This window comes from Sphaerodactylus townsendi, linkage group LG17 (assembly GCF_021028975.2).
Source record: "Sphaerodactylus townsendi isolate TG3544 linkage group LG17, MPM_Stown_v2.3, whole genome shotgun sequence".
NCBI classification, from domain to species: Eukaryota; Metazoa; Chordata; class Lepidosauria; order Squamata; family Sphaerodactylidae; genus Sphaerodactylus; species Sphaerodactylus townsendi.
Genome location: NC_059441.1, coordinates 10,361,990 through 10,389,797, shown reverse-complemented (window position 1 = coordinate 10,389,797; position 27,808 = coordinate 10,361,990). Strand labels below are relative to the sequence as shown.

At 48.9% G+C, this 27,808-nt stretch overlaps 1 protein-coding gene across 1 annotated transcript in view; it reads right to left on the bottom strand.

Moving 5' to 3' along the window:
• LOC125446169 (thrombospondin type-1 domain-containing protein 4-like) overlaps nt 1-27,808 on the bottom strand; it is a 201,316-nt gene that overhangs the window by 121,027 nt on the left and 52,481 nt on the right. The window contains exon 2 of the mRNA XM_048519720.1: nt 25,048-25,184. Within this exon, the coding sequence (XP_048375677.1) occupies nt 25,048-25,184 (137 nt within the window). The remainder of the gene's footprint in view (nt 1-25,047; nt 25,185-27,808) is intronic.

The following is a 27,808-nucleotide window of genomic DNA, read 5'->3' as shown; positions in this document are numbered from 1 at the left end:
CACCAGTAGCGCGCAGAACTTGAAGCAGTCTAGCAGGAGGTGCATCGGCGTGCGTGGCAGCCTGCGCCTGCGTGCATTCGTTTCCCGCCCAAGGACCGACACAGTGGCTGCGTCTTTGCCACAGCCCCACCCAGGAATGCCCCGCCCCCGGAATGCCCGGCCACGCCCCCGTCGTGCCCCGCCCAGCCCCATTGGCGCTACGCCACAGTTTGAATCCCACCACCATGGGAACCTGTTACTAAAATTTTTGGATCCCACCACTGAATGCGGGCATGCTTTTGACAAGGAAAGGGGATGAAGAGAGACGTCTGGGAAAACACTGTTCTGCTCCTAACGTAACGGAAGCAGATCTTGGGTCAGAGTTGGCCCGTTTTTCTTTGCGAGGAGAGATATCCACCAGCAGGGCATGTTTCCAATTTATACCACGCAGGAGTCTGTAAAAACTGCAGACAGGCCTAATTAAAATAAAACACTGCCACGAACGTACTGGGAATGCCACCCTTCTGATAAAGGTAAAGTTTCTCCTTCAGTCGTGTCCGACCCTGGGGTACCACTGCGAGCAGTGATTTCATAGGCAATCTGTTTTGTGGGGTAGCTTGCCATGGCTTTCCCTGGCTATTCTTCACCCCCTAGCTATGAGCTAGGTACTCATTTACCAACCAAGAAATGGATGGATGAAAGAAAGAAAGAAAGAAAGAAAGAAAGAAAGAAAGAAAGAAAGAAAGAAAGAAAGAAAGAAAGAAAGAAAGAAAGAAAGAAAGAAAGAAAGAAAGAAAGAAAGAAAGAAAGAAAGAAAGAAAATGTACAGCTGAGTTGAAATTTTGAAATGTGGAATCTGTGTCAAATTGAATATGTAAATTTATTAATAAAAATTATTTTTAAAAGAAACGGATGGATGAGTTGACCATGAGCCAGCTGCCAGGATATCTGACCCACAGGGGGTTCAAACCAGTGGTGGGATCCAAAAATTTTAGTAACAGGTTCCCAAGGTGGTGGGATTCAAACTGTGGCGTAGCGTCAATGGGGCTGGGCGGGACACGACGGGGGCGTGGCTGGGCATTCCAGGGGCAGAGCACTCCTGGGCGGGGCTGTGGCAAGGACACCGGTCCTTGGGCAGGAAACAAATGCACGCAGGCGCAGGCTGCCACGCACGCCGGTGCACCTCCTGCTAGACTGCTTCAAGTTCTGCACGCTACTGCTAAGAGGAGGGGCGTAACTAAGGCAAAAATCACGTGGCAAAACCACCAATTAGTAACCCCCTCTCGGCACACACAAATGATTAGTAACCTACTGTCAGGAACCTGTGAGAACCTGCTGGATCCCACCTCTGGTTCAAACTCCTGACCGTGTGAGTCGCAGTGCAAGCACTTAACTACTACGCCATGCAGCTCCTCACCCTTCTGATACACCGGTGTAATTTTCGAGGTCAGGGTTAGGGAGATATGTTGTCCTGTGTCTGCTGTTTGAAGTACTACCCTGGTTGAAAAGGCGTGAGGCAGAGACATGAGGAAGATAGCTGAAAGGGGCCCATGATTACAGGACCACAGCAGAATAGAACGCCATGAAATCCGCCACACAGTAGCCATTGTCTCCACAATAACTGATCTCCGGAGATCAGTGGTAAATCCTGGATATCTCCCGGTTACAGCTGGAGGTTGGCAACTCTATGTTATTGAAACAATCACAACTGGATGTTCCCAGGTGGGCAAAACAGTCCTGAAAATGAATGGACAGCTCTAGCCCACCATCTTGCACAGCCGGGTTGAAATTCCCCATTCATACAGAACTTTGTGCCAGCTCCTCTCTCCGAGCCTAGCCAACTTTGCAGGGATGTTGTGAGGACTAGAATGGGAGGGGAGAGCCACTCACGCTGTTCTCAGCTCCTCAGAGAAAGGATAAAAGTAGACAGCCATACGTGTGAGATCTGGCTTCTCTCTCATTCCGTTTTTGTCAGGAAAGGAGTTTCCCATAAACCTCTTTTCTTTGTATTAATGGAAGGCAGGTGTTTATCCTACTGTCCTGGGTTTAGCGAGCTGTTATAGGGGAGAAGTGAAGGGCGGTTCCTATTTCCAGGAGCACAACAAAAACAGAATAGAGTTGCCAACCTCTGGAGCAACTGCGGATGATCAGTCTCGACAGGTACATTTGGGTTTGATTTCTGAGACAAGACGAGCCCTCCTGTTTATTTCATCGTTTTGCACATTTCAGTCCTTACAACCTTCCAAAACTTTGCACCAGACGGAATTCAAAATAAGACTACAAGAGATATATTGTTTATAGCCTGGGGGGAGCGGGTAACACGTCTCACTCTTCGAGACCAGGAGGTACCCAACCGGTCTTCGCTTTCCTCTCCGCCACCATGAAGAATAAAAGCTTTATAGAGAGCAAATTAAGCTGTGAAATATGTCACCTTGACGTCAAGAATCTAGTTGCATGAGAAAAGAAGGGTAGGTACGCCTGTAGGTAATCAAAAAGAATATTCTGTACCTTTAATATAACCCAATCTGGGGGTTAGCTAGCTTCCTTGTTTATTGTATTCTTATCTTATGTTCATGGAAAGAGTTTTCTGTTTGAGATATATCATTGTAAGAGCATGAAAATTATTGCTGTAGTAAACAAATCATTGGGAAGGTGTTATGCCTATGTAGAAGAGAAGAAGAAGAGTTTGGATTTATACCCCCCCTTTCTCTCCTGCAGGAGACTCAAAGGCTGAGCAATACTTGTCTCCTTCCCCCCTCACCAAATGCAAAGGCACCTCTGTGGAGGTGGGTGGGAGCTGGAGAGAGCCCCGAGAAGCTGTGACTAGCCCAAGGTCACCCAGCTGGCATGTGTGGGAGTGCACAGGCTAATCTGAATTCCCCAGATAAGCCTCCACAGCTCAGGCGGCAGAGCTGGGAATCAAACCCGGTTCCTCCAGATTAGATACACAAGCTCTTAACCTCCTACGTCACTGCTGCTCCTTTGGGGGGTATAAATCCAAATTACTCCTCCTACTACTACTCCTCCTACTCCTCCTCTTCTTCTTCTTCTTCTCTCTACAAGGTTTCTGTTCCGCCCTTTTAAAAGTCATGAAACCTCACTATTGTCTGTTGGCTATTTCTTATGGCTGTTGGCAAGTGTCCTAATTCCTGTTTAGAAAATCAGACACAGATCTGCTAACTTGACCATGGAGTTGTGGAGGGCTCTACACAGCCAGCCTCTGTATCTCCGCTTGACTGGGTACCCTTAACCATGAAGTCTGTTTGGATTTCATGATTTGACGCACGCTTTCCTCAGTGTTAAGTCTTGGGTTTTGCAGGGAAGGAAATCTCAAGGCTGAAAATGCGCCCTGCATTCCCTCTCGCGCAGGTTTCTTTTATTCCGCCAATTAAAAAATTAAGTTATAAAAGACCTTGGCCAACGGCGGAGAGGAAACTTTATCTCAAGTTGGGCTAACACACCGGTTCAAAACTGACACCAAGTTAGCAGAACGCTTTGTTGCAGAGCGGTCTGGAAAGAAGGAACAAGATCCTTGCAGAAAGCAAATTTCAAATTGCTGGCTAGGTTAGGCGGCGGGAAGGAAGTCGGCTGAAACTAAGCCTCTGGGCACGGCATTACTTTGTGCCCCAACTGAAACAGATGCTTTGCAAAATCAACGGCGGGAGAAATGTGTCCGTGTTTCACGGGAGGAGAGGATCCACACTCTCTTCTCGGGCACCCAAATCTCTTACAGTGGGCCATATTCTAAGGCGGCTCTCCAAAACAGCCCCTTCGAGTTTGGCGATTTATTCCGGTGGCTCATTCTGGCCTTTCATGTACAACGCCAGATCTATTCTTGAGTCTCGGGCGCCACTTGGTGGCTGAGCATGATAGGGAATATGTAGCATGTTTGGGATATGCTGCCACAGCAGGTGGTGATGGCCACTCACCTAGATAGCTTTAAAAGGGGCTTGTACAGATTTATGGAGGAGAAGTCGATTTTTTTTTTTATGAAGCTACCTAATCTTGATCCGTCACGATCTGATCTGTAAGGCATGCTTTCAGACCAGGTCGCAGCGGGGAACCAGCAGCCTATAGCCAGAAGGCCATTGCTTTCACCTGCATGTGAGCTCCCAAAGGCACCTGGTGGGCCACTGCGAGTAGCAGAGAGCTGGACTAGATGGACTCTGGTCTGATCCAGCTGGCTTGTTCTTATGTTCTTATGTTGTAGGGAGAGAAATGCGTTTACCACATCTTGGGTTTTTTTTAATGTTTCAAAAGGGCTCTCTATTCCGCATTCCTCTCCCCTTTGGCGGTAGAAAATACAGCCAATTCAGAGCCGATCTGTGTCAACTCCGGGGGGTTTTCAAAGCAAGAGGTCATTTCTTGCCTCTGCACAGCAACTGTGGATTTCCTTTGTGCTAGTTCGGTCCGTCCAGTTAAGGCCTGGTACATTTCTGGTGACAGTAAAAAGCGGCATCAAGTCACAGCTGACTCAAAGTGACCCGTGAGCCAAGAGAGAAAGAGAAGTGGTTTGCCATTCAGAGGTGGTTTGCCATTTCCTGCCTCTGCGTAGCAACCCTAGACCTCCTTGGTGCAGCAGTGGCGTAGGAGGTTAAGAGCTCGTCTAATCTAATCTGGAGGAACCAGGTTTGATTCCCAGCTCTGCCGCCTGGAGCTGGCGGAGGCTTATCCGCAAAATTTCCAGATTGGGGCCAGCCTGTGCACTCCCACACCGCCAGCTGGGTGACCTTGGGCTAGTCACAGTTCGTAGTAATGCACTGCTGACCCAGCAGCATAATCAAGTAGTAGAACGCTATGACACCAACGGACCTACTGCCTCTGGTCGACCGCACTCCCCACTCCTCGCCAACCCCGTATGACGTGGTCATGAACCATCTGCTCAAGCCACCGGCCCCAGATGCGGGACAAATGATCCGTTCCCAGGTGAGGGATAGGCTCCAGACGCCACGCCTTCTTTCTCCGCGACGAGGTGCCAGGTGTGAGATCATGTATCACATGATCTCCGCCTCTCCCGCCTCTGACTCTCCCATCCCCGCCTACACCATTGTGAATTGGCAATAAAGGCTGGTGGAACCAGTAATGCTGAGATTCGCTAGGAACACGGACCTTCCGCCCCGGCTGCTGGCGCATCTCCACCAGATGTTATCCTTCCTGCCTCGCTCTGCGCTTCGACCACGTACCGGACTCAAGCTGGTGCCGGAATCCTCTTCACCCTGCTCACCGTCGCCTGGTGCGGGTCGCTGATACCGGTCCGTCATTGGATCGCGCATCCAGGGGATCACCTGCTTCGTATCAGCCTGTCCTTGATCGCGCATCCAGACACGCCGCCCCTAGGACACTCTCTCGTCCGCATCGGAACACCGGTGAGGGTATGGAGTTGCAGCAGGGCTTATGACAAGCACGCTGATCTAACTGAAAGCGCTAGCGTAAATGCTGCAGGGTCCTCGTAGAGAAGCGCTGGAGCTGCGCGAAATTGGTTGAGGAGAATAGCTCAATGTCCGCGGTACCCAGAGGGTGGGGACATTGACCTTATAGACTGGAAAACATCGGCGCACTCTTCGCGACAGAGCCCGCCGACATGTCACCTCTCCGTTACTGACGGAGATAATGTTATGTCGCCATCGGGCCTGCAGAGATCTATGGCTCCCTTGCTGTGGTGGTAATTCCTTCGATCTTTCACCCTTCAATTTCAACCCCGGAATTTTCTCTATCCGCAAATTGGACGCTTCTGTCCTCCCCTGCCCCCCCTTGCTCCTTCGGCTTCATTTCAAATTCTCCGCTGCTCACGCCCCTTGCCCGCCTTCACTGGGGCCACCGCGACTCCGCCAGCACCACACGAATGGCGCTGGAGTTTCAAAACTTCGAGCTGCATAGCCACGATTCAAAGGAAAGAAACCCTGACGGAAGACGATGCCGATATCCTCGCGACAGCTCCGGCCCATTTCTTAATAGATATCGAGGGGAGGCGGTAGTTCGGCGGTTGTCGTAGCAATCACTTTGAGCTATAATATTCCTACACCGAAATTCCGCAGAAAAGTTAAGGGACGAGGAATCACTCATTCTTACTTGAGAGGTAATGCTGGAGGTAAATCATGCAGGGAATCAACACCCAATGGTTCGGACGCATTGAAAACCACCTTCGCATGCTCCTGGAGCTCTGCACAATTTGTGATCTGGGAAGCGAAGTTCCGCCAGCAATGAATAGTAGGAGCGCTCTCGCGGCGCCACACAGCCGCCAGCGCTTTACGGTTTCATGTTTCGCCAACCCTCTAACTATCAGGATTGTCCTGCTCTGAATACCTCCTATAAGGTATTTATCAAAGTCCCCAATGCCGCCAGCTAACCCAGAGTTTCTCCACCATCCGGTAAAACCCCAAGAGCCCCATGCCGAAGCTTGTGAATAGTTTGTGGGAAGTTTCAAAAGCAGGTGGTGGATAGCGAAGAGGCCCAGAGTGAGGCTCCTCATGCCGCTAAAGAGAACGCCCACTGAGTGCCAGCAGAGCATCACGGCCTGGCAAGGGATCCTGAACTGGGTCGACATGCTTAAAGCTTCGTTGCCAGGACATCGATCCTCCGCCACCAAGCACCTCGCCGCAGCACTTCCACCACCAGGGACAGCCCCAGAGGGATTGCTTAATCCGCGGCAGGTCAGACACTCGAGGGAGTGGCAGGCACCGGCTGGGCTTACAACCCCGACATGCGGAGGGAGGGTTCTCAGGAGGAGAGAAGGCTACCTAAACCCGGGTGCCCACGATGCCAGAAAGGTTTCCACTGAGAAACGACTGCCCGGAAACTTCCCGGCCTGGCATCTCCCTGTGCCCAGGACCAAGGAGGAGAATACTAGAGCAGACTCCAAACACCTGCCCCTGCCAAACTACCCTCTCGTGGCATCTCGCCGCATGCACCTGTAGCCTATCTCCTTTAAGTTCCCCACGGTTCTTGTCGCCCCAACCTAGGCGAGCCCATCCCTACCGGACCATTGGGCTAAGTACAAAGGCCTCTGCCGCTGAACAGGGATCACCATCGCCCGAGTGATCGACTCCACGCACTCAAGGACCCATCCATCTCCAGTTCGACAAACATCCCACAGGAATTGTTCGTCGGAGCTAGCTGGGCGCCAGTTGATTCTTCTTGCCCTACGCTGCTCCGCTGCTTCACCCAATAAAGGCTACAAGCCCTGCAGCTAACATGATGCAGCCCACACCACCATCGTGAAGGGTGGAGCTTTCATCGGGAGCTCCCATACCTTGAGCTCTTACATAGTTGGGATGTATGTTCAAGGGTCTGGTGGGACACCGGCTGATGTCGTTATCACAAGGCCATCAGGAAAGTAGCTGAGGGTCTGACCAGTGGCCACCGAGGTTTGCCCGCACATCTGTGGACAAAATCACAGACGGAGCATCCGGGCCTTTCACGGTCAACAGCCTCCAGGACCTCTGAGCTGCAGCTCAGTCCGGCCCATTGTTTTGACATCCATGTCAATCTCTGGGGAAGGGACCTCATGAGTCAGGTCAAACGACTTTGTCTGGATGGGTAGCCATCACAAGATCATTGATCCCACCAAATTCACTTTCTACTCCGTAAGGAAACTGTTTCCTCCTTCTCTCTCCCTTCTGTCTCTTCTTCGAACAGTAAAGGCGGAGGGCCAATTGGCTGACTGGTCTCCTGATTTCAAAAAATCTGGGCCCGTCCTGATACCGCATATATAGCACCGCTGTGACAGTGTCCTAGCTTGCTGAGGTTGCCGCGACCAAATTCACCCATAATAAACCAGCTTTCATGCCCAGCAGGATGGTATCATAGCACCATCATCACTTAAGATAATGAAACCGCCTAAGGAGTGGTTTTTCCTGGGCGGAAGGCATTCCCAAGATAATCTGATCACAAATTCACCACCCAGCCTTCCTGCATTAGCCACCACACGGTAAGTGCAAATTCTGCAAAGAAACCCCTTTTTTGTGTAAAAGCAGGAATCTGCTCCTAATCAGCCTGATTGCTTCATTCCCTGGATGTACTATCCCAAAAGGCCTCCAAAGCCCCTTTGTGTTGTTGATTAAGCATGTATACCACAATCCCCCCCAGGAGGCTTCTGTCCCTCTCCCTCGAGCTGACCCTCGGCCTGACGCACTTGCTGATGACGCCTGGTTACTCCCACCAGGGTCGCTCTTCTACCCTCCGTCTCCTCCCCTGTCACCACCAAAAGAAAGAGGAGTATGCCCCCAGTAGGATTGCAGGTATTGTGCAACCCTTCACGCAGGGCTGCAAAACAAGCCTTCATATTAAACTCTAAACCCCAACTCAAATGTTACCTGATCTCCGCCATCCCATTTAGAACCGAGCTCCATGGACTCGCCTCCCATACAACCTGAAGGTGTGTTCTGCCAACCCTGTGGACTCCGACTCGCCACACAGGGCCAGCCTGCTGAACATGCCAGAGGAAACCAACCCCATCCCGAGACGGAACACATCTTCTAAAGCGATCCGCCCAGCGTCTCAACAGAACGCCGCCGCCAACTGCAAAGTTCAATGACCTGGGAGAGACGCCATACCGCCAGCCAAGCTCAAGAGTCAAGCTGCGCCCAGCAAGCGCGCCACCCTGAGACACCGGCGTAAACCTCTGTGCCGCCTTTGCAATCATCATCACTGCCAACCGAAGCGGCCACCACCTTGTCTGTTCTGTTGCCCTGTGCTAACGTAACGGGCCCCCTGACGAAGTTTACCAGACCAACATCTCACCCGCCGGGCCACAATCGCCTCTTCGCCCTGCCTGGCCAGTACCTAGGAGTCGGAGTTTGCTAAGTCTCCCGTTCGCTCCCCGTCGCTCGAGACTTCCTAGCGAGTCTGGGTTAAGCCCCTTCCATGAATGTGCCTTTCCCATCCACAGTACTCTATGAGCTCGACCAGAATCGCCGCCCAAACCTCCGGCTGGCTTCCCCGCCGCTCAGACTGTCGCTAACCATCGTATTCAACACCTGCTTCGGCAGACATCACCGGGCGCAAGCCAACGTAGAATTCCGGCTCATTCTCCTCCGGTTGCCTCGGCTAATTGAACTGTAATACCATTATTGAGGACATCAAAAGTTATCCTGCTCCCCCCCAGGGGCTGGTTCTCCTGACCCGCGGGAGAGAACGCTATATCTCACTTCCCACTTCCCCTGCCGAATCTTTTGTTGCCCCCAGTCGCCTCACCATCGCCCCACCAGGCTCCACCCTTAGAGTCCGACGCCGGCCGCTTAATTCGGCCTGCTCGATCCTCCTGTCGGAGCCACGCCGTCGCTTTCTCCCAGCGTAGGTGAGTTTGTTCCCTTTGCTAATTTCCGCAGAGTCCTCGACTCTCGCCTCCTAAGAGACTATCGGCCGGGTTGTCTGGCGCTAAGTTATCAACTTCTAATTTCCACCGCTTCCGATGCCTCTACCGGCAGCAGGAACTTCGCTGCTTACCAGATAATCGCCGCCGGCTGATTACTGCTGGCAGCACTAAGGCGGTGAAGTCGTATATAATATGTTTACGCAACCTCTATGGGCCCCACTGATTCATATGAAAGTAATGGAGCTGCAAGTAGGTTATATCTAATCTGAAATGATGTTTTGTCAGTCCTCTGAGCTGGCTGCCGAGAGATGGTTGAGCGCATATTGTGCAGCTCTGCATTGTGTTTAAATGGCTGCCTCGCTATCGGATCTTTGTTTCGTCAGTGTGTGTCTATTGCCTGCACCGCAGGTGAAGCCCTCACTTCTCACCCTCGCAACCAAGTTCTAATGTTACATGTAGCAGCTCAGTCAGCTTGACCAGACGGCGAGGGAGATAAGCGGCCCTTTTAAACGCCCCAGCATTGCATCTCTCAAAGCAAAAGGATACACCAAGTTATATCCAGCAGCACCGGAGAACGTTGGCACCTCCAACGGACCTACTGCCTCCTGAGTTCTAACCGCACCCCCACTCCTCACCCCCTGTGATGAGTCAATGGTCATGAAACTGATCGCTCAGCCCACCGGCGCTCCCAGACATAAAAGGGACAATGATCTGCCTCAGGTGAGGATTAGGCCCAGATCAAGCACGCCTCTTCTCCTCAAGACGAGGCTAGGGTGAGAGATCACATGTATCACATGATGATCTCCCCGGCCTCCGGGACTCTCCCATCCTCTGGCACTTCCCATTAGAATCAATAAAAGGTGCTAGGAACCAGCACGTAGAGATCTGCCAGGAACACGGACCTCCGCTACTCCCCGCTGCTGGGAGCATCTCCACCAGATGTTGTCTCCCAAGATCTCTGCCTCTGCCTATACTAATGCACGGGTTCGACGCTACTGAATTTTTTGAGGGCTCTCAGCCCCACCTACCTCACAGGGTGCTTGTTGTGAGGGGGGAAGGGCAAGGAGATTGTAAGCCCCTTTGAGTCTCCTGCAAAAGAGAAAGGGGGGATGTAAATCTAAACTCTTCTTCTTCTTCTTCTTCCCATCCAAGTACTGAACAGGGATGACCTCTTTAGCTTCTAAGATCTGATGAGATCCGAGACCTGAGAAGCTGAGGGTAGCTTCGGTCAGGTCTGGGTGAAACTATCCTTGAACCGTTGACCTATGTGATCAATTTGTTCAAGTTTTCAGTACAATTCAGGTAGACTTTTCAGCTCTCTGGATGCTCTTCTCCACTTTCCATGGTTCTGATACAAACGGGGACATTGAGATAACAACATTGCAACTAAAAAAAGCAACTTCAAAACCCTCACCAAACCCAAAGCCCGTTGATGTCTTTTTTTAAAAAAATGGACCAGATAAAACAAAGCAGTGTACAAGCTTCTGAGTTCTCCAGTACTCTTCAACAAGCTGGGGAATGGTACAGATCATCAAAGCACTGTTGGACTTCTGGGAAGATGATGGTGTGACTAGTGACAAGGATATTGACAAGCTGGAATGGGTCCAGAGGAGGGCGACCAAAATGGCCAAATGTCTGGAATCCATGCCCTATGAGGAGAGACTTAGGGAGCTGGGGATGTTTAGTTTGGTGAAGAGAAGGTTAAGAAGGAGGAGGAGGAGGAGGAGGAGGAGGAGGAGGAGGAGGAGGAGGAGGAGAAGAAGAAGAAGAAGAAGAAGAAGAAGAAGAAGAAGAAGAAGGAAGAAGGAGAAGAAGAAGAAGGAGAAGAAGAAGAAGAAAGAAGAAGAAAGAAGAAGAAGAAAGAAGAAGAAGAAAGAAGAAGAAGAAGAAAGAAGAAGAAGAAGAAGAAGAAGAAGAAGAAGAAGAAGAACCAGGAGGAGGAGTTTGGATTTATATCCCCCCTTTCTCTCCTGCAGGAGACTCAAAGGGGCTGACAATCTCCTTGCCCTTCCCCCCTCACAACGAACACCCTGTGAGGTAGGTGGGGCTGAGAGAGCTCCGAGAAGCTGTGACTAGCCCAAGGTCACCCAGCTGGCGTGTGTGGGAGTGCACAGGCTAATCTGAATTCCCCAGATAAGCCTCCACAGCTCAGGCGGCAGAGGTGGGAATCAAACCCGGTTCCTCCAGATTAGATACACGAGCTCTTTAACCTCCTACACCACTGCTGCTCCTAAGAGGTGTTTAGCCCTGTTTAGATATTTGAAGGGATGTCATGTTGGTGAGGGAGCAAGCTTGTTTTCTGCGGCTCCAGAGACTAGGACCAGGAGTCATGGGTTCAAGGGGAAGGAAAAGAGATTCCACCTAAACATCAGGAAGAACTTCCTGACAGTCAGGGCTGTTCGACAGTGGAATGCACGGCCTGGGGGTGTGGTGGAGTTTCCGTCTTTGGAGGTTTTTAAGGAAAGGCTGTATGGCCATCTATCAGGAGTGCTTTGATTGTGCATGGCAGGGGGTTGGACTTGATGGCCCTTGGGGTCTCTTCCAACTCTATGATTCTAAAATAACAGTGAGCAAGAACAAGTTCTACCCAGGCTACAATACAATGATCCCAAGTTCAAAAAGTGCTCAACATATGTAACATAAACATGTACATGTGTCTGCAAAAAGCGCAGAAACTATGAACTCAAGGGGAACATCAGACTCAAGAATCTCCGCCGTGCATCGTAGCCATACAAATATATTGAGCAAATCTGACATAAAGTCCTCAAGAAGTGTGCAGAATAAATCCAAGGCCCACTGTTCTTAACCAACATACCACGCTGAGATGGACTAACTCCAACAAGGAAGATACAACCCTCAGTTTGCAAGCCCTGGGCAAGGCTGTTAATAATAGGACGTTTTGAACAATGCAGCCATTAAACACACAAAACGCAGTTCAGTAAGATCCTTTGCATTGCACGGTGATAAATAATCCACCAGAGGGCACCCACAGCCAATCTAACTAGCTGGATACACATTTCCGAGTTGCTTCTGCAAAACCTAAGACGCTGCACGGACCCAAGCGGAATCCGAAAATTGAAGCCACGCGATATCTTTCCTTAGGACTAACCCAAAACAAACATAAAGCGGTGTACAAGCTTCTGAGTTCTCCAGGACTCTTTGTGAGGAAAGCATCAGCGAAGCAAAAGGCAGCACAGTACTGCACATTCTGTATGCCGAATGTTCCCAGTAGAGATTCACCATGCTCAGTATTGGGGCAAAAACTCTACGGTGGAAATGATTTCTATAAGCATAAGCATAAGCATTTTATTGTCATTGTGCATGCACAACGAAATTTCTAGCAGCATTCCTCGATGCACACAGTTTCAGACTCATACCCCATCCTCACTTTCCCCTTCCTCCACCCATCCCTACACAGCCCCAAACACATCAACACGAAGCCACGGAGTTCAGCATAGCCACAGCTTTAGAGTAGAAGCTGTCCCCAAGCTCCTTTGTCCTAGTTTTGATAGACCTGTATTGTTCGTCGGATGGTAACAGTTCCCAAAGAGAGTAGCCGGATGAGATGGTCTCTCTGTAGTCATTTTGGGCCTTCTTTCGGGTTCTGGAATTATAGAAGAGTTCTTCCGGGCGAGGGGAGAGGGCAGCCGAGCAATCCTCTCTGCAGTAGTGATCCACACTTTGAAAAGCGCCTTCCCATCTGCCACACCAGCAACTGAGGAACTAGCACGCAGATGCAGTAGGTTAAGACACTCTCTATAGCACAGCGGTAAAAGGACACCAGGAGTTTTCCATTCAGTTGTCGTTTCCTTAAAAGTCTCAGATAGTGCAGTCTTTGCTGGGCCTCCTTAACCACCTTCTTTCTATCAGCATGGTGAAGTGGTTAAGAGCAGGTGGATTCTAATCTGGAGAACCGGGTCTGATTCCCCACTCCTCCATGTGAGCGGCAGAGGCTTAGCTGGTGAACTGGATTTGTTTCCCCACTTTGACATTCCTGCTGGGTGATCTTGGGCTCGTCACCGTTCTCTCAGGACTCTCTCAGCCCCACCTGCCTCACCAGGTGTCTGTTGTGGGGAGAGGAAGGGAAAGGAGCTGGTAAGCCACCTTGAGTTTCCTTACAGGCGAGAAAGGTGGGGTAGAAATCCAAACTCTTCTTCTCTTCTTCTTCATAAGAACATAAGAACATAAGAACATAAGAACAAGCCAGCTGGATCAGACCAGAGTCCATCTAGTCCAGCTCTCTGCTACTCGCAGTGGCCCACCAGGTGCCTTTGGAGCCTCACCCCAGGAGGTGAAAGCAATGGCCTTCTGCGGTTGTTGTTCCCGATCACCTAGTCTGCTAAGGCATTTGCAATCTCAGATCAAGGAGGATCAAGATTGGCAGCCATAGATCGACTTCTCCTCCATCAATCTGTCCAAGCCCCTTTTAAAGCTATCCAGGTGAGTGGCCATCACCACCTCCTGTGGCAGCATATTCCAAACACCAATCACATAGCATTTTTGCTCAAATCCTAGAGTGCCATCGAGTCCACCATAGGAGCCAACATCACTGAGGAGACAGGTATTGGCCTCCCGGCAGCCTGCCAATCATAGACACCCCCTTTAAGTCAGGCCCATTGTTTGCGAGGGGGGGGGGAATCTGGCAACTCTAGATAAGGTTGTGTTGGGTGAGGCTGGTCTCATGTTGCATCCTTTGGAGGAGACGGCGAATGAGCTAATTCTCCCTAAACCTGCTAACACACAGCTGAGCCCTTTTCTCGGCAGTGAGACACCAGCTCCGGCTTTAGCGCCCCGAAACAAGTCCGAGCTGGCTGTTAATCCCGCAGCTGGAGCAGACAGCGAAGGGAGCCCTCGTTCCAGCATTTAAGATCAGTCGTCACTCCTGAGCGATTACATACTCGACACCGCAAAGATGTTGACTGTTGGAAGAGCGTGTCCTCCCTCTTTTTTCCAGGATATTTTACTGGCTTCGCAGGGATTTTTAACTGAACCCTTTGTACGAAAGCCGTAGGAAAATTTTGCACGCAGCTCAGCAGGGCAACGGGCAAGCGGGGTGGAGAAAAGAAAGAAATTAGCTTCCCCCTACTTTTTTCCCCCAGCAAGTCACAGGTGATGCACGGTGACCCCCAACTGGTTTTTAAGGCAGGAGATGTTCAGAGGTCTGGGGTGCTGTGTGGTTTCTGGGCTGTGTTCTAGCAGCATTCTCTCCTGACGTTTCACCTGCATCTGTGGCTGGCATCTTCAGAGGATCTGATGGTAGGAATGGAAAGCAAGTGGAGTATATATACTGTGAGGTCAAAAGGTGAGGCCCTCTGAATAGAGTAGCCTGGCATGTGAGTCACAAAGAAGTCTGTAGCCTGGGAGTAACAATGAAGATAGCAAGGTCAAAAGATGAATGCATCTGAATAGAAGTATCCTGGTCTTTGTTCCCTTTGGTTGCTATTGTCTATAGTTGTCCTGTGTTTGTGTGGAGCTGATTAGTCACTGTCTCTGACTCCTGAATGCCGTAAACACTGGCTAGTGCCAAATTCTGTTCATTTTCATGGTTTCTTCCCTTCCAAGTGTCTGTCCATGTACAGTGAATTTCAATGGCTTTTCCAGTTCGATCGAAAGGGTTGTCAGAGTGGTCCAGAATTTCCGTGTTCTCAAATGGATTGAATGTGTAGCACCTCTGTCTGTATGAAGGGAACAAATTTTCCCATCCAAAATAGTGTAAACCAACGTCAGTATCATTGTCTAGACCAGCATTCTTCCAGGGTTTCCTCGGTTATGTTTTTTTTAAACTGGTCCTTTTTGGCTAGAGATGCCAGGAATGGAACCCGGAACCTTCTACATGCAGACGCTCAACCACTGAGCTACGGCCCCTCCTCAACTAGATTGAAAGTTGATTCACGTTACCATGCATCTGATTAACACTAGATGGCACACGATGCTAAGTTTATGCTGGATGAGAAGGGGAAAAGTTGAGCATTCTTATACTCTGTGCTTTCTGTACCTTAACATATAGCTCAGAGCCAGCATGGTGTCTTGGTTAAGAGCAGGTGGATTGCAATCTGGAGACCCAGGTTTGATTCCCCACTCCTCCACCTGAGTGGCAGAGGCTTATCTGGTGAACCAGATGTGTTTCCACCCTCCTACATTCCTGCTGGGTGGCCTTGGACTAGTCACAGTTCTCTCTGAACCCTCTCAGCCCCACCTACCTTACCAGGTGTTTGTTGTGGAGAGAGAAAGGGAAAGGAGATTGTAAGCTCCTCTGAGTCTCCTACAGGAGAGAAAGGGGGATATAAATCCAAACTATTATTATTATTATTATTACACATAACAACACAGCACAAGTGTCTGGAATTCATCTCTGAATATCGAGTCCTTCCCAAGGACCTAGGATATTAGAGGTATTTGCGTAGAATATGTGCAGTTCCTAGAAGTGCTGCTTTCTGCAGCATGTGGACTGATGTTCTGTCCAAGTTTAGGTTTTCCTGTGATGTTTTTCAGTGAGATTTCTTGGGATTCCTCCCTAGAGCACCCATCACTAGTGAGATTGCTGTTGTCCTTTTCATGTCAGCCAGTCTGCCTAAATCCCCAATTTGTAGGTCCTTGTATTTTGTGATTCTTTTTCAGCTCTTTGTTCCCTGCTCCTGTTGTTTAAATGGCACAGCTACATCCCCAAACATGTTTCTTTTCTCATCACTTGCTAAGTCTGGGTTCTAGTTAGTGCCAGGTGTCTGTCTGTCTGTATTCTGGGAAGTCCTAGTATTTTTTTTGTTTCTCTCATTCTCTGTGGGACTTCTCTGGTTTGTGCTCATACTATGTTCCCAGTTTCAGGCGCAGTTTCACTTTTGTGTTAAGGTTCCAGTGGCCATTGTTACTAGCCTAGTCAGACGTTCTTATAGTCAGTTTGGGCTCATTTCTTACAGCAGCAGATGATGTGTCTCCACGGTTTCATCACACTCTTTGCAGAGACGGCACTTTGGGTCATTGTAGGACTTTTCAGATTCGTGTCTCTATTGCACTTGTCCTGTAATAGTTTACTCCTGTGTAGCAAAAATCAGGCTCCTCTGCCTTCCTTCTTTAGAGTTCCCCTTCTGAGCCACTCCCATGTTTTGCTTTGTTGTCAACCTTCCTTTCAATGTTCTTAAAGTATCAGCTCCATGGAGTGGCTTCTGTTTTCTTAGCCACTGCTCCTTTCGTGTTTTAAACTGTTGGGCTCCTATAATTTTCTTTTGATTCTTTGGCTTCTGCAGCATCTCAGCCTTGTGGATCTCTTTCTTCAATGCTGGCTCTTGACTCTTCTTGAATGCCCTTTCAGGCAGTCTTTTCTCTTCCTCTACTGACTGCTTGACCTGGAGCAGTCCTCTTCCTCCTTCTGACCCTCACAGGGTAGAGTCTGTTCACATCACTTCTTGGATGCAGTGCCTGGACATTGGTCATAATTTTCCTTGTTTGGCTGTCCAGGATGTCCAATTCGGGCTCTTCTAGGTCCAGTTAATTATGCCAGCAGTGTGAAGCGTACCACAGGCAACCTTCTGGGCAAGTATTAATTGCCTTTATTGTATTTCCTCCATTTAACTTTGATTTCTAAAATTTTTCTGACCCTTCTTAGCATATTCCTTCCATCATTGCGCCTTTGACTTCTGCATGCTTGATGTTCTCTGTTTGCAGTATCCCCAAGCATTTGTAGTTTTCATTCACCAGTAAGCCTCTTTATTTCTATGGTATTTGGTATGCTATTCACACCTTCGCATGTTGCTGTAATGTGTTTGTATTCTCTTACTGAGTTCCAAAGTTGTACACTTGCTTCAAGTCCAAAATCCATTGTAATGTCAGTGCTAAAGACTCTCACTGTGTCTGGTAGTGACTCAATCTCTGCTTTTTGATTTTCCATAGAGCTTTAGGTCATCCATGTATAGAAGGCAGCCTTTTGGCAGAGCCTCTTGTTGTCTGATATCCTTTTGACCCAGTTTCTTCAGAATTATAGAGAGCGGAATCATATAGTAATGATGAAATATAGTGGGGACAGGGAAAGTCCTTGGAATATTCCCCTTCGGATGCTTACTTCTCCTGCCTCCTGCCTCCATTGACTATTAATTCTGTTTTCCAAGTGTGTATTGCATTCTTGACCAATTTCTGATATGTTCTCACTGACTCCAATTATCTCCAGGCAAATGTAAGCATCCAACTCAGTGGCAGTGAATCGAATCGCTTTCCTGTAATCAATCCAAGCTACATGCAAGTTGGTTTTCCTTCTTTTGCAATTCTCAATGATCATTTGATCCATGAGCAGTTGATCTTTTGTTCCCCTACTGTTTCATTATTTCCTTTTTGTTCTAGGGGCAGCAAATTTCTTTCCTTCCCAGGTGGTCTCAGTGGCATCAGCTAATGCCATGCCAGTAAAAAAAGCTTTATTATTATTATTATTACATATTATTATTATTATTATTATTATTACATATTATTATTACATATACATATATTATTATTATTATTATTACTGTATTACTATTACTACTATTACTACTATTACTACTACTATTACCATTACTACACTATTACTATTACTATTATTATTATTTTCATACATTTTTAAAAAGAATAACTGGTAGTCAACATGTGGCCACAAGAACAAGTCAGGATCTCTGCTAGTTAAAGGAACATAAGAACATAAGAGCATAAGAACAAGCCAGCTGACTGTAGACCAGAGTCCATCTAGTCCAGCTCTCTGCTACTCGCAGTGGCCCACCAGGTGCCTCTTTGGGAGCTCACAGGCAGCATGTGAAAGCAATGGCTCCTCTGCTGCAGCTGTTGTTCCCTGAAAGCACCCGAGTCTGTTAAGGCATCTTGCAATCCCAGATCAAGGAGGGGATCAAGATTGGTAGCCATCCACCCCACCCACCCCCCCCCTCCCCCCCCCAACCCCCACCCTACCCCCACCCCTCCCCCCCCCCCCCCTCCCCCCCCCCCCCCCCCCCCCCCCCCCCCCCCCCCCACCCTCCCCCCCCCCCCCCCCCCCCCCCCCCCCCCCACCCACCCCCCCCCCCCCCCCCCCCCCCCCCCCCCCCCCACCCCCCCCCCCCCCCCCCCCCCCCACCCCCCCCCCCCCCCACCCCCCCCCCCCCCCACCCCCCCCCCCCCCCACCCCCCCCCCCCCCCACCCCCCCCCCCCCCCACCCCCCCCCCCCCCCACCCCCCCCCCCCCCCACCCCCCCCCCCCCCCACCCCCCCCCCCCCCCACCCCCCCCCCCCCCCACCCCCCCCCCCCCCCACCCCCCCCCCCCCCCACCCCATAGTGGGATTACTGTTGTTCTTTTTTGCCACAATCGTTCAACTTCAATTTGTAGGTCCTTGTATTTTGTGATCTTTTCCAGCTCTTTGTCCTCTACCCTGCTGTCAACTGGCACAGCAACATCGATGATCCAAACATGTTTCTTCTCTATCACTGTTATGTCTGGGGTGTTGTGTGCCAGGTGTCTGTCTGTCTGTATTCTAAAGTCCCAGAGTATTTTTGCTTCTTCATTTTCTGTGGACTTCTCTGGCTTGTGCTCGTACCAGGTCTTGCTACAGGGCAGGCCGTACTTTTTGCAAAGGTTCCAGTGCACCATTGCTGCTAGCCTATTGTGACGTTCGAGATAGTCAGTTTGGGCTATTTTCTTACAGCAGCAGATGATGTGCTCCACGGTTTCATCACACTCTTTGCAGAGACGGCACTTTGGGTCATTGTAGGACTTTTCGATTCGTGTCTTTATTGCATTTGTCCGTAATGCTTGCTCCTGGGCAGCAAAAATCAGGCCTTCAGTTTCTTTCTTTAGAGTTCCCCTTCTGAGCCACTCCCATGTTTGCTTGCTGTCAACCTTCCCTTCAATGTTCTTAAAGTACTGCCCATGGAGTGGCTTGTTTAGCCACTGCTCCTTTCGTGTTTTAAACTGTTGGGCTCTATACTCTTCTTTTGATTCTTTGGCTTTCAGCATCTCAGCCTTGTGGACTTCTTTCAATGCTGGCTCTTGACTTTCTTGGATGTATTCTTTCAGGCCTCTTTTCTCTTCCTCTACTGATTGCTTGACCTGGAGCAGTCCTCTTCCTCCTTCTGACCTTGCCAGGTAGAGTCTGTCTACATCACTTCTTGGATGCAGTGCTCGATTGATGGTCATAATTTTCCTTGTTTTTCTGTCCAGGATGTCCAATTCGGCTTGTGTCCAGTTAATTATGCCAGCAGTGTAGCGTACTACAGGCACCGCCCAAGTATTAATTGCCTTTATTGTATTTCCTCCATTTAACTTTGATTTCAAAATTTTTCTGACCCTTCTAAGATATTCCTTCCTAATTGCGCCTTTGACTTCTGCATGCTTGATGTTCTCTGCTTGCAGTATCCCCAAGTATTTGTAGCTTTCATTCACTGGTAAGCTCTTTATTTCTATGGCATTTGGCATATTCACACCTTCGCATGTTGCAAGTTTACCTTTACTGAGTTCCAAAGTTGCACACTTGTCAAGTCCAAAATCCATTGCAATGTCAGTGCTAAAGACTCTCACTGTGTTCAGTAGTGACTCAATCTCTGCTTTTGATTTTCCATAGAGCTTTAGGTCATCCATGTATAGAAGGTGTGAAATTTTTGGTGAGTTTCTTGCTGTCTGATATCCTTGACCTGTTTTCTTCAGAATTATAGAGAGCGGAATCATAGCAATGATGAAGAGTAGTGGGGACAGGGAGTCTCCTTGGAATATTCCCCTTCGGATGTTGACTTCCCCTATTCCTGCTCCATTGACTATTAATTCTGTTTTCCAAGTGTGCATTGCATTCTTGACCAATTTCTTGATGTTCTCACTGACTCCAATTATCTCCAGGCAATGAAGTATCCAACTGTGTGGCAGTGAATCGAATGCTTTCCTGTAATCAATCCAAGCTACATGCAAGTTGGTTTTCCTTCTTTTGCAATTCTCAAGGATCATTTTATCTATGAGCAGTTGATCTTTTGTTCCCCTACTGTTTCGTTTGTTTCCTTTTTGTTCTAGGGGCAGCAATTTCTTTCCTTCCAGGTGGTCTTGTATTGCATCAGCTAATATGCCAGTAAAAAGCTTTATTATTATTATTATTATTATTATTATTATTATTATTCCCCCCCCCACCCCCCCCCCCCCCCACCCCCCCCCCCTTTCTCCCCTCCCCCCGCCCCCCCCGACCCCTCCCCCCCACCCCCCCCCCCCCCCCCACCCCCCCCCCATATTATTATTCTTATTACTATTACTATTACTATTACTATTACTATTACTATTACTATTACTATTATTATTATTATTATTATTATTATTATTATTATTATTATTTTATACATTTTTAAAAAGAATAACTGGCAGTCAACATGTACAAGAACAAGTCAGGATCTCAAAAGAGAAAAGGAAAGGAACATAAGAACATAAGAACATAAGAACAAGCCAGCTGGATCAGACCAGAGTCCATCTAGTCCAGCTCTCTGCTACTCGCAGTGGCCCACCAGGTGCCTTTGGGAGCTCACCTGCAGGAGGTGAAAGCAATGGCCTTCTGCGGCTGTTGTTCCCGAGCACCTGGTCTGCTAAGGCATTTGCAATCTCAGATCAAGGAGGATCAAGATTGGTAGCCATAAATCGACTTCTCCTCCATAAATCTGTCCAAGCCCCAAGCTATCCAGGTTAGTGGCCATCACCACCTCCTGTGGCAGCATATTCCAAACACCAATCACACGTTGCGTGAAGAAGTGTTTCCTTTGATTAGTCCTAATTCTTCCCCCCAGCATTTTCAATGAATGCCCCCTGGTTCTAGTATTGTGAGAAAGAGAGAAAAATTTCTCTCTGTCAACATTTTCTACCCCATGCATAATTTTGTAGACTTCAATCATATCCCCCCTCAGCCGCCTCCTCTCCAAACTAAAGAGGAAGAGCAATTGCATTGTGAGAAAAGAGGCCGGCGGACTTTATTTCAACTGAAAGTGTTAATGATGGCATAAGCATTAGCTCTGATTCCCAAATGTCCGAAAGCCTAGAGGCCCAGCCCATGGGTTAACACGGCCCTGGCATCGAGTTTGGTTGGGAGCAGAGGTTGCTTCAGGGTCCCTGAAGGTCAAAGGTCATTGCCAGCGTTCCCCCCTTCCCAAGGATGAGTGGTTGGGCTCATAGCATCAGAATGCAGAGGGAGAGGAGGAACACATTCCAGGTCTTGACATAATCACGGACAGGGCCAACTTTCAAAGGGAGAACAAAGCGAGGCCTGTCACGGCAAGAGCTCCACAATCTGGCTGAAGCCTCCGAAAGCATGAAGGTGGAGAAAGGTGTAACAAAGCCGGAGAATGTACCTGCTCCGAGATAGGATTATTTCAACACGGCCCCCGCGTTGAAAAGCAGAGGCATCAAATGGCTCGGGAACTGGCAGCTATAGCAGGTGCCCGATCCAAGGCCTTGTCAATCAAACAGCTAAATCGTGCAACTAGAATTCTCTCATTTCCTCCTGGAATTGATAAAACATAGAGGGGGAAAGGAGGACGCAGAGATTTTTGCAAGCAAAGGTCAACGTGTGTGTGTGTTTGTGTCTGTGTGTGTGCTGTCCAGTTGCAGCTGACCCTGCAATATTTTCAAGGCAAGAGGTATTCAGAGAGGTAACTTGCCATTGCCTGCCTCTAAGAACATAAGAACATAAGAACATAAGAACTAGCCTGCTGGATCAGACCAGAGTCCATCTAGTCCAGCACTCTGCTACTCGCAGTGGCCCACCAGGTGCCTTTGGGAGCTCACAGGCAGGATGTGAAAGCAATGGCCTTCTGCTGCTGCTGCTGCTCCTGAGCACCTGGTCTGCTAAGGCATTTGCAATCTGAGATCAAGGAGGATCAAGATTGGGAGCCAGAGATCGACTTCTCCTCCATAAATAACTCCAAGCCCTTTTTAAAGCTATCCAGGTTAGTGGCCATCGCCACCTCCCGTGGCAGCATATTCCAAACACCAATCACACGTTGCATGAAGAAGTGTTTCCTTTTATTAGTGCTAATTCTCCCCCCCCCCCAGCATTTTCAATGGATGCCCCCTGGTTCTAGTATTGTGAGAAAGAGAGAAAAATTTCTCTCTGTCGACATTTTCTACCCCATGCATAATTTTATAGACTTCAATCCTATCCCCCCTCAGACGTCTCCTCTCCAAACTAAAGAGTCCCAAACGCTGCAGCCTCTCTGTCACAACCCTAGATTTCCTTGGGGGCTTCTCATCCAAACACTAACCAGGGCTGTTTAGCGTCCAAGCTCTGATAAGGTCAGGCTCACTTGGGCGATGCAGGTCAGAATAAAGACAAGTCAGCAACTTTAAATGGTGACTTTTAATGGATTTTATTACTGTGGTTTTTATTGCGTTTTTTATAACGTTTCGTTTATATTGTAATCCGCCTTGAGTTCCCCAAGGGAGAAAGACAGAAAATAATTTTCAATGAGTAAACAGCACAATGCCAGACTTCTACCATTAGGTTACCGTCCAAACGCCAGAGCGCCCCCCACGTTGCCGGCAATGTAATGATGTCACTTCCAGCACAGACCAGAAGTGATGTCACTGGTGATGCAGGCCTCGACATGTCCTTTCTCTCAATTGCCAAGGGTACCGGGCAATCCTACTTAGGGCCCTTCCGCACATGCAGAATAACGCACTTTCAATCCACTTTCACAATTGTTTACAAGTGGATTTTGCTATTCCACACAGTAATGAAGGTAAAGTTTCCCCTTCAGTCCTGTCCGACCCTGGGGTGCGACTGCAAGCAGTGATTTCATAGGCAAGCAGTGGCGTAGGAGGTTAAGAGCTCGTGTATCTAATCTGGAGAAACCGGGTTTGATTCCCAGCTCTGCCGCCTGAGCTGTGGAGGCTTATCTGGGGAATTCAGATTAGCCTGTGCGCTCCCACACACGCCAGCTGGGTGACCTTGGGCTAGTCACAGCTCTACGGAGCTCTCTCAGCCCCACCCACCTCTCAGGGTGTTTGTTGTGAGGGGGGAAGGGCAAGGAGATTGTCAGCCCCTTTGAGTCTCCTGCAGGAGAGAAAGGGGGGATATAAATCCAAACTCTTCTTCTTCTTCTTCAAGCCGTTTTTGTGGGGTAGTTTGCCATTGCTTTCCCCGGCAATCCTTTACCCCCTAGCTATGTGCTAGGTACTCATTTATCAACCAAGAAATGGATGGAATGCTGAGTTGACCACTGCCACACACGCCAGCTGGGTGACCAGGATAGTCACGGTATCAGGGGCTCAAGCCCCACCCTCCTGACAGGGCGTTTGTTGTGAGGGTGGCAGTGCAAGCGCCAACCACTTTCATGCCAGCTCTCCTACCGCTTTAGTAAGGGGGGATATCCAGCTGCAAAGTGTTTGAAAGTGGACTGAAAGTGCATTATTCTGCGTGTGCGGAAGAGAACCCAGGGAAGAGAGTGAGGGTTTACCTGCAGCAGGCAGAAACAATGGCGGACTCCAAGTCTAATGTTAGCGCTGAATAAATCCCCTCAGGCGGTAATCACTGGCTTCCCAAAGTCCATTTCCCGGCGAACAACCCACAGAGCGCTTTGCAAAGGATTCCAGCCCTGGCTCCTCGCGCTTTCTGGATCAAATCTGCAACCGTTTTCCTCGCCTTGAACTGGAGATCAAGCACATTCTTGAGTGAATAATCAGAACCCAACCACCTATCTATCATCCACAAAGGAAAGCCAGCGCTTCTAAGGACGCTTGGCGCGGCTAAAAATAAAGCCGGAGAACTTGTGTGATATTGTCCAGATGTGAACAAGTCGGGCGAAGGGAGGAGAAAGCGGGGCTCGGAGGGGTGGGGGGAACACGTTGCGTCTGTCCATAAGCAAAGTTCTTTGGCGACGCGATGGTTTAAAACACACCATGTAGTCCTCCCGAATTGCATTTCACGATAAAGCTGTTGCTGAAAGGGGTACTGGACATTTTAGCTGGATGGAAAAGAACCTTGTAACTATTACGTTTCAGAAATTATTAAAACCACATTATATGCACACACATACATACATAAAACCCTTTTCAGTCCCTGACATTAAAAACACATACCGTGTTTCCCCAAAAATAAGACAATGACTTATATTATTTTTTGCTCCCAAAGATGCGCTATGTCTTATTTTCAGAGGATGTCTTATTTTTCTGTGTTCTGCTCGCCGGGCATGCTTCCAAACAAAAACTTGGCTACGTCTTACTTTCGGGGGATGCCTTATATTTCGCGCTTCAGCAAAACCTCTACTACGTCTTATTTTCAGGGGATGTCTTATATTCGGGGAAACAAGGTAGCATATGCATCAGGCACAACTAGCTTTGTTACATAGGTAGGACTTGCATCAGTCAAGCTGAGGTTACTGTGGTTCCAATGCATCATATCCAGCTTAAAAAAAAACTAGAAGATGACCCCAGCCCATAAAAGTCCCTTTCTACAGTTTGGGGGGTGAACTACAAACCAGCACTAAGCCCAAGGCAGACTTTACAGCCAACCTCTTTAGCAACATCACTGCCTTAAACAAAGGCGCCTTCCGCACATGCAGAATAAGACACTTTCAATCCACTTCCACAATTGTTTGCAAGTGGATTTTGCTCTTCCGCACAGCTGCAAAGTGCATTGAAAGTGGATTGAAAGTGCCTTATTCTGCACATGCGGAAGGGGATCTAGCTCAGCAGTGTGTGGCCCCGGGAATTGCCTCTTTCATTGGGGATCACACTGAACACACAAGGGACTGTGGTTATTGTTGAAAAAAAAAGAAAAATGGCTCCTACCTTACACTGACCGGAGACGCAGATGGACGTTCCGTTTTGGTCGCAAGGCGTCCCGTCGATGACCGTCTCAGCTTGCCTGACGTAAAAACGGTAGCCCACCGCTCGGCAATTCAGTTCACACTTCTGGCTCCCTTTCACTGGAGGGAAGAAATGGAAGGGTGAGTAGGGAGAGAATGACCAGCAACGACAAATACTCACCAATTGGCACAGAGTCAGGTTGGGTCAGAGAGACGGTTTGCACGACTTCCGCATCTCTTTTGGCCCTTGCAAGAGGGAGTAAGTGAGTGAAACCAGTGTTACTGAATATCTGTAGTGGTGCAGTTTTAAACATGCCCGGAGGCTGACCAGTAAGAGGTTGGATGCCCTGAACTGGATAGCCCCGTCTTGCCCGATCTTGTCAGATCTCCGAAGTTAAGAAGGGTCAGCCCTGGTTAGTATGTGGCTGGGAGACCACCAAGGAAGTCCAGAGTAGCTACACAGAGGTAGGAAATGGCAAACTGTTAGTCTTTTGTCTTGAAATACGCCCCCCCCCCCCCAACTTGATGGCACTTATCATCCCCCCCCCCCCCAAGTAATGACGTCAAGCTGGCCTACACCCTGATATGAACACCATCGTCCAAAACAACTTATTTTGTTTGGATTCCGAGTGTTATTCCGCCTTCCTTTGCCAAGTGGCTTGCAGCATAGTAGCTATTGTGGATAATTAGAAACTTCCTTCTCTTTTGGCTCTGTTTGTTTCCTGGAGAGCTCGAGATGAAGGCTGGGTGACTTCAGCCATGGGAGAGAAACTTTGGTCTAGAGAAGGGTGGAGTTTCTCCCAGTCTGGGGAAAACCTTTGTCCCAAACTGAGGGAACGCTCGGCCATTCCATGCAAAATCTCTTCTCCCCGTTGGCTTCGCCCAGAGAGGACATCCAAAGCAAATGGCCTCGTTTGAAGCAAGAAGAAGAAGAAAAAGAAGAGTTTGGATTTATATCCCCCCTTTCTCTCCTGTAGGAGACTCAAAGGGGCTGACAATCTCCTTGCCCTTCCCCCCTCACAACAAACACCCTGTGAGGTGGGTGGGGCTCAGAGAGCTCCGAGAAGCTGTGACTAGCCCAAGGTCACCCAGCTGGTGTGTGTGGGAGTGTACAGGCTAATCTGAATTCCCCAGATAAGCCTCCACAGCTCAGGCGGCAGAGCAGGGAATCGAACCCGGTTCCTCCAGATTAGATACACGAGCTCTTACCCTCCTACGCCACTGCTGCTCCCCTAGCAAACTAGGGGATGGTCAATAAAGCCTCCAAGCTGTTTCTTCTGAAAGAATAATGGTAGAATATCTCTCCGGCAGGTCCCAATGGAGTTGGTGAGAACACAGTCATCTGATCATATGCCCTATTCAACATATGATTCAAGACCCAATTGGCCTGTCTTGACTGATACACTCTATGCTCTCTGTGCCACGCCCAATGCTGACTTGAGGACACTTCCAAAGACTAGAGGTGCTAGTTCCAGGTTGGGAAATTTCTAAAGATTTGGGGTGGAGCCAGCCCAAGAGTGGGGTTTGGGGAGCAGAGGAAACTCAGTAGGGCATAAAACCCCCAGAGGGGAACTCAGCCCACCCCCTCTGGATTGGGCTGCCCGTTTTTCAGATCAGAGTTTGCAGCTCTTAAACACTATACCCTCTGAAGATGCCAGCCACAGATGCAGGTGAAACATCTGGAGAAAATGCTACTAGAACACGGCCACACAGCCCGGAAATCACACAACCACCCAACTGGATATAATCTATTACCATATTTCCTGCTAATATAAGCACTAGTTTTGTTACAAGCACACTGTATTGATAAAAACAATTTTTGGTCCATGCGTAATAAGATTTTCATCCCCCTCCAAGCATATACATTCATGTAAATTATAATCATTTAGCTTCAATATAGATCAGTGATGGCGAACCTTTTCGAGACCGAGTGCCCAAACTGGAACCCAAAATCCACTTATTTATCGCAAAGCAGCAGTGGCGTAGGAGGTTAAGAGCACATGTATCTAATCTGGAGGAACCGGGTTTGATTCCCAGCTCTGCCGCCTGAGCTGTGGAGGCTTATCTGGGGAATTCAGATTAGCCTGTGCACTCCCACACATGCCAGCTGGGTGACCTTGGGCTAGTCACAGCTTCTCAGAGCTCTCTCAGCCCCACCTACCTCACAGGGTGTTTGCTGTGAGGGGGGAAGGGCAAGGAGATTGTCAGCCCCTTTGAGTCTCCTGCAGGAGAGAAAAGGGGGATATAAATCCAAACTCTTCTCTTCTTCTAAAGTGCCAACACGACAATTAACCTGAATACTGAGGTTTTAGTATAGAAAAAATGGTTGACTCCAAGGCATATGTTACTCGGGAGTAAGCTTGGTGGTAGTCAGTGGCTTTGCTTTGAAGCAACTGTGCAACACTTCAAATGGGTGAATCACGACCCTAGGAGGGTTTACTCAGAAGCAAGCCCCATTGCCAGCAACCGAGTTTATTCCCAGGGAAAGGTTCACGCTTTCGTTCTTCCCATGAAAAACAGTAGGATTTAATAGCGCTTAACAGGGTTACCTACGCTGCTTCCCCAAAACTAGGTCTTAGGTTTAATGCTAATAATCTTCCTGAAATAATTACACTATTATCACATGACGAACTCTGTTTGTGCGTGCCCACAGAGAGGGCTCTCAGTGCCACCTCTGGCACCCGTGCCATAGGTTCGCCACCACTGATATAGATGGTTGTTTTTTGATCACGAAGGCTAAGCAG